General features: G+C 45.0%; 1 protein-coding gene across 1 annotated transcript in view; it reads left to right on the top strand.

The window, feature by feature from the left end:
- The window catches only part of kcnh6a (potassium voltage-gated channel, subfamily H (eag-related), member 6a), a gene marked incomplete at both ends in the record, with an annotated part of 19,227 nt that overhangs the window by 5,723 nt on the left and 6,004 nt on the right, over nucleotides 1–7,500 (top strand). The window contains one exon of the mRNA XM_083677673.1: nucleotides 223–425. Coding sequence (XP_083533799.1) covers nucleotides 223–425 — 203 coding nt within the window. The remainder of the gene's footprint in view (nucleotides 1–222; nucleotides 426–7,500) is intronic.

Here is a 7,500-nt window from a genome sequence, read left to right on the forward strand (position 1 = left end):
TTTACACACCTAAACTGGCCTTTACACACCTATTTTATGTTTGGTTTGTTTACAAGGATAGGCACATGTTTGGCGTTATTAAAAAACGTAGCATATGCATGTCTTAAAATGTTCAGTGTGGCCGGCAACACGCAAAAATACATGCTGACCTTGAATGAATGAGTTAATTTATAATGGACTTGTTTAGATACAGCAATGAATGATGATTGTTCTTGTCTGCAGACTTGAAGCCCAGTACTGTGAACTCCTCATCGGATTCAGACCTGATGCGCCACAGGGCCATCAGACGCATCTCCCAGGTCGCGCTCTCCTTCGGGTCCGATCGCATGCGACCCCCCTCGCCCACTGAGATCGAGATCATCGCACCGAGCAAGATAAAGGACCGCACCCAAAACGTCACAGAGAAGGTCACCCACGTCACTCAGGTAAAACACCTGGTTTAACACACACTACCCTTCATCTGTCATCAGCAGATTGTTGCGTCTGATCTGGATCAGACTGCCCCACCTCATTGACAGGGATGGTAGAGAACGCGTGTAAGAGAGAGGTGGTGTTCTCCACTATAAAACATTTTGGTTGCTACATTTATGAGGATGATATTTGACACGAGGATTCATGGTTTGAGTGTATGCGCTTGTCTCTTAGTGAAGATGTAAGAGCAGGAGAAATAGTTATCGCGTGTGTGTGTGTGTGTGTGTGTGTGTGTGTGGGTGTGTGTGTGTGTGTGTATGTATGTGTGTGTGGGTGTCAAAGAAAAACCTCACCTTCGTCACTGTGATATCTGTGCCAGCACAAAGACTAGTCACACACCTGCTACCACACAGCGTTCCTGTGTGCCTTCACGCATTGCCGGCATCACCTTGACGACATACAGCCTCATAACCGTCATGGTGACACCTGACTAGCGTGGAGGGGAGGCAGCTGAGGGAGATGGTCACACCCTCTGCAGAGTATCACACTGACGCACACACATATCTGTTGAACAGAGAGAGTAGAGGTCAGATGCATGATCCACTTTCTGATCGCATACTCAGTGATCACCGTGATTGAGTGTTTTAAAAGTAATATTTGAGACTTAGTTATTATTTATGGATGTGCATGTGTCATACAGGACAGTACAGTACATTTTCGCTTCATAAAAGGGGATTTATGTGGAATTAATTTACATTATTGCGTGTGAATGGACAGTTTCATGACTTGTCGGTGATGCGGCTGCTGCTCAGAGTGAGGTCTCCGCTCTGACAGAGAGGGAGAGTCGTATCGACTGTTCGCTCAGTGCACATGGGAGGCAATGTGGCGTCCCTACCAGTGGAAAAATCTATTCAGCCAGATGCCCCCCCTCCTTTCCCGCCCCCTTCTCTCTTCCTCCAAACCTGGTCCTGTTAGAAGGCTTCGCTGTCGTTCACTCCTTTCATGTACCCTCATCTACTCCAGATTATAAAATGTGTGTTAAATGGTGTGTTTGTTTTTCAATCCCTCTCAGTGGAATTTCTCACAAATGTCAGATTATGTTGCCTTTCCATGGATGGCTACCATCCATATCCAGAAAGATCCGTGTTGACAGATCACGCACACACACTCTCCAGTTGTTTTTGGTATTGATGTTGGCCTCAGGCAACAGTTTCTTTTGAAAGGGAAAGCGTTTTTTAGAATCAATAATTAGCCTATCGCAGAGCGATATCAGAAACATTTGTAATATCTCACAACTTATTTATGAATTGTTTCAGTTATATCTAAGCATTACATATGGGGTTTTAGACTCTCCTGTCAGTTGTTCATCGTTTAAGATGAACAATATGATATCTTTACCTCCCATGATGTTGTCCTATCTTCATCAGTTAACATTAGAGAGCAATAGCAGTATTCCAGCAGTTCCATGCCCTCTGGTGGTCAATGGTAGCCTATGGGATTGTTGTGTTTGTGTGCGTGTTTGGGATGGGGTGGGATAGGGAGAACTCATGGATGTGGGGGTTTGTACTGTGCTGTGGTTATGTGTGTGTGTGCAGGGACAGGGACGGGGACGGGGGTTGGAGGGAGTTTTCAAAGTGAGTAATTATGAAACATGGTGCAGGGCTGACGCGCTGGAAGGGGAGGCGTTGGTTAGCAGGGGCGATTATTGAGCGGCCCTCTCTGGGCCTGATGCTGCCGATGTCCTTGGCCTCTGGTGCTAATGGAAGTAGAGGGCAGCATAGGGATGGACACGCTCTGGACACAGTCTCTGACTGTCTCTCTCCTGTACCCCCTTCTCTTTCTGGTGGTGTCTACCCAGTACTGCTCTCCTCCTTTTCCTACCCCTATCTTCTGTCTGGTCCTCCTCTTCCCCCTCCATTTCTCCCTCCGCCTGTCCCCTCCATCTATACATCCACCTATCCCCTCCATCTATACCTCTACCTGTCCCCTCCATCTGCACCTCCACCTGTCTCTCCATCTATACCTCCACCTGTCCCCTCCATCTGCACCTCCACCTGTCTCTCCATCTATACCTCCACCTGTCCCCTCCATCTATACCTCCACCTCTCCCGTCCATCTATACCTCCACCTGTCCCCTCCATCTGTACCTCCATCTGTACCTCCACCTGTCCCCTCCATCTATACCTCCACATGTCCCCTCCATCTATACCTCCACCTGTCCCCTCCATCTATATCTCCACTTGTCCCCTCCATCTGTCCCTCCACTTGTCCCCTCCCTCTGTACCTCCACCTGCCCCTCCATATATACCTCCACCTGTTCCTCCATCTATACCTCCACTTGTCCCCTCCATCTATACCTCCACCTGTCCCTCCATCTATACCTCCACCTGTCCCCTCCCTCTATACCTCCACCTGCCCCTCCATCATCTGTACCTCCACCTGTCCCTCCACCTATCCCTCCATCTATATCTCCATCTATACCTCCAGCTGTCCCTCCGTCAGTACCTCCACTTGTCCCTCCATCTATACCTCCACATGTCCCTCCATCTTTACCTCCACCCATCCCCTCCAGCGGCACTTACATTATCCCATGTCATGACTATCTCAGGCAGGGATCAGGGTGTTGAGGACATAAGGTTAATTGTCAGCTCACACAGATCATTACCACTGCAAGAGGATGTTGCTGCAACAAACTACAAAACATCAAGTATCTGTCTGTTATAGGCGTCGTCATAGCAGTTAGTTATCATTTTAACTATAGTGTATGAGTACAAATGGTACCTCGAGTCTTTTGTTTACAGTTTCATCCTTTTATAATTGGATTTCGATTGCCGCCTTACAAAAACAGGGGAATGATCACAGTCATTGATCTCTGCAGTATTGACTAGTCTGCATAACATGAAGCACATTATGTGATTGACTGTACTGTTGGCAGAAGAGTGTGTGTTATGGGGTGAAGAAGAGAGTCGAGCGCTGATATGGCGCCCCCTGGCTCTGACTGGACATGTACAATATGAGGGAGTGTTGAAGAACAATTAGCTCTCGGTAATCAGTCAAAACTACAGCCTCCACCTGCGAGATACAGAACATATCAAGCAGACTGCGTATGGATATTGTCTATCATGCTGCTGTGTGTGTTGCTTGTGTAAAATGTATGAGTGATTGTATGTGTTTATGTTAAATATGCGCATGTTTATTGTGTTATTCATATATCTGTCTTTGTGTGTTCGTGTGCTAATGTGTGTATAGAATTGTATACATTGTGTGTGTGTGTGTGTGTGTGTGTGTGTGTGTGTGTGTCTGTGTCTGTGTGTGTGTGTGTGTGTGTGTGTGTGTGTGTGTGTGTGTGTGTGTGTGTGTGTGTGTGTGTGTGTGTGTGTGTGTTGTGGGTGTATGAGAGTGTCCATGCTGCTATAAGCAGTGTTGCTGTGGCTACCTGCTGTGAGGGCTGGGCTGAAGGCTGCAGAGAGAGAGAGAGAGGGAGAGGGAGAGGGAGAGGGAGAGGGAGAGGGAGAGGGACAGGAGAGGGAGGGCGGTGTTTCCCAATGTTTCCCTTTCCCCTTCTCAGTGCTCTCCCACTCTCTCTCCCAGCCACACTCCTCAACATGAGCTTCAAACAGAAACTTAAACCTGTGAGTACTCAAGATCTACTCCCTCGCTCTGTTTGTCCTGAACATCTTGGTCTTCTCTCTTTGTCTGCCTTTCCTTTCACTTTGTGACTGTGTTTCTGTCTCACTCCCTCTCCGTCTGGAACCACCTGCTGCTCTCTTGTGTTCACCTCGTGGACTAGTTCCATCCTGTACACTGCCAGTTAGATGTCATGTTGATGTCATGTTGTCGCTGATGTCATCCTGTTGTCTTGTGTCATTTGTGTATTGAACTGAATTTGTCGCTCAATATTTGTGTCGATCTCTAGGTGATTTGTGTCAGAGCTTTGTTCGTTTTTCATGCTCTAGAATTGCTTTTTAATTTGTAGTTTCAGGTTTGATTTTACTTTTTTTACTTTTTAAAGGATTCATCTGATTCAAATTGGTGTAGCATGCATGGAAAACCTTGAAGGTGTTCCATTTGGTGTATGAAAACATTGAATTAATTTCACAGAACAGTTATTATTCTATTCATGTAGTTGAATACTCTATGTATTAAAATCATTTTTCCTCCTGTTCTTATTTTTAAAGGGGCAATCTGGTATTGGTATAGTATATACATTTTCGGACTTTTAAATGAATGATATACAGCATAGTCATTGATTCTTGAAAAAATATCATTTATATAAATGTCTCATGATCTTAAAATAAATAAAAATCGTTTTACTATTCTTGTCATATTTCAACATATTTTCCAGTTCAGGAGTGTTTGGTGTTAGTTCTTGATGGCCCAGTGTGATTTGGCATAGACATTGCAAGCAGACAGTAGGCATGGACCTCGCAGAGGATTTAATTATGAAACAGGATCTCAGATTATATCAATAACCTGAAATTTCTCGGATGAGTGAATCTTTATGTGTATAGAGTACATCTGTGTATGTCATCTGCACATGTGTGTATTCAGCTGTGACTGTCACACATATACACACACACAAACACATCCACACAAACACACCATACACACAGATGACCCCTCCGCAGGGTATCAAAGGTCATGATGTTATGAAGTAAGAATTTGACCCTCCAGGCAAGTGGCCTGCACATTAGTCCTAAAGAGCATCTGTCAGAGAGAGTAGTGACAACCCCTGTCCCCTATATAGGACTGTTGAATCAGTCCCCTGCAGTAGGCCTCTATTCAAATCCCATGTCCTGTGGTTACACCCAGTATGACTGAGGATAACACCATTTATCCTTTAATACTCTCACTTGAGGTGTTTTTATAGTTTTCCATGTGGGTGTTTTACAGTAGATGCTGTCTTGGATTTGGGTTTTGGATATCTAAGCTGCCTGTAGTGGCTGTACAAATTCTAAATAATGAGTCTGATCATTAAAGCTGCAATCTGGAATTGTTACATCCATTTGTTTACTTTTAAATGTATGATAATGTATATGACTTTACATTGATTCTTTGTTCAATTGTCTTACCCCATCAGCACGCACAATATAAGATTGATTTACTACTTGTTTGTAAACAATGTAATTGAAAACATTGTATAGCTTCAAAACATGGTTAAAAATATAAGTTTTGGTCAGTCCTTGCATCCATAGCTTTGTCTATGAATTTGAGAGTGGTTAAATTTATCCAGCCCCATCCATCAGCTGTTTACAAAAAAAGTGGCGGGTTGACCGCTTTGTTGTTGTTTGAAACCCAGATTGCCCCTTTAAAAAAATAAAGGGGGAAAAATATAGCACCTAACATTAAGTTGTCATACTGTGCGATAATGTCGTGATAACTCTAGATTAACAAATCTAGGCAATGCCTATTAATTTATTATCAATGTGTCTGATTGGTTGTCTCACAACTAGAACAGCACCATCTGCACAGAGAGACAGCTGTGAGACCTCTGTTCTGACCAGTGTGGGTGCTGGACTAATTATCTAAATGTGTGGTGTCATTCTTACAGTTTTGGCTGCATGCGAGGACTCATCGCGTTCACTTTGTGTCTGAACACTGTTTTTATTAGCATCTAAAGTTCAGACATCAGGGAGGTTTTGGAAATAGAGATGATACTTGTCATGGGAAGAATTGACTTTTTGTACCATAGAGGAACACTCAATGCTGCCTGTAGGCCTATTTGAGGTCCTGTTTGCCGGATCTAAAGGACACTGGAGAGGCTTTGATTGCTATACTAGTCAGCTGGGGCACTATGGTAACGGTGGGTGTTATTACAGATGCTTCTGTCACCATGGCTATGTTCATAGTAATGCAAACTAATATGCAAAAGAGGGTTAGCCAGGGGAAGTTTCTCCAGCCCTCATGCTTGCTGGCTAAAGACTGAATATTGCGTGAGACAAAAACAGATGTGGTTAACGCTGTGATAACACTGAAAAAATGTCACCATGTGGGCATGAGTTTCATATACTGTAATAGTGATGCATCACAATCAGAGTCAGGTGAGTCCTTTTAGACTAACTCTTACTCTGCCACATGAACCACACCCCTACGACAAACCCCCACTCCATACATGCACTCCCAAAAGTGTTCATGAAAATGAACCAAAATCGCTCCTCTCTGCGCCAGTCCCTGTCGATTTGGGTGAAAATTGGGGCACTTAGCCTGCTCTGCCTATTGGAAGAGGGAAAGGGGTGTGGAGGGATCACATGGTGTGCCAGGTGTGGCTGCAGTAGGGGCCCTTAAAAGCCCAGTCAGTGGAGTCGGGCGGGGGTGAGCTTCAGCTTGGGGAGGCAGAGAGGGTCCCCACCAGACAGTGGTCCATTAGCGTTGTATACATTGGCTCTGAGCAGTGGGCTGTGGGCATTGTTCTGGATCTAATGGGCTATGATGGAGAGGCAGAGGACGTGTCTGTTCAGGGGGAAGCAGAGCTGCCATTTGGGCTGTGTGAGCAACCGGGCGTCCTGCTGCTGCTGCTGCCATGGTCAGGACCGGGAAGAGCGAGAGTTCCTGGACATGAAGGCTCTGATCGTCATGCCAGTCACTAGGATTGCAATGGTACCTACAGATCTCCTTCTGGGTTTTTGGTTGGTGGTTCACTTACTATGGCTGCTATGGTAAGGTGGTATATGAGTACAGGTGCTGTTTCTACTAAGGTCTGTGACAATATGATTGGCAATATGATAATATTAATATTAGCATAATAATAACTAAGGTCCCAGTGTTTGATTTGGATTCAGTGATTTCCATAGAACATTGGTTACTACCATGGTAGCCAAGGCTGTTGTGGTTGATTATGTTCTTTTGGCTGCATTGACAGTGTTGAGAGACAGACGCTCAATTAGCACGGCAGATACTTGGCTGTGTAGAGCTGTCATTGGCATGGCTGCTCCAGTGTTGGTGTTAAATCCTTTCCGACAGCTGTTGCTTTTACAGCAGCACAAAACAGAGTTCTTGGCGACTTGACACAGGCTGTGAGAGAGTAACTCACATTTAACAGCCATAACACACACACACACACACACACACACACACACACACACACACACA

The sequence above is a fragment of the Argentina silus genome (genome assembly GCF_951799395.1).
Source record: "Argentina silus genome assembly, chromosome: 9".
In the NCBI taxonomy this organism is placed as follows: Eukaryota; Metazoa; Chordata; class Actinopteri; order Argentiniformes; family Argentinidae; genus Argentina; species Argentina silus.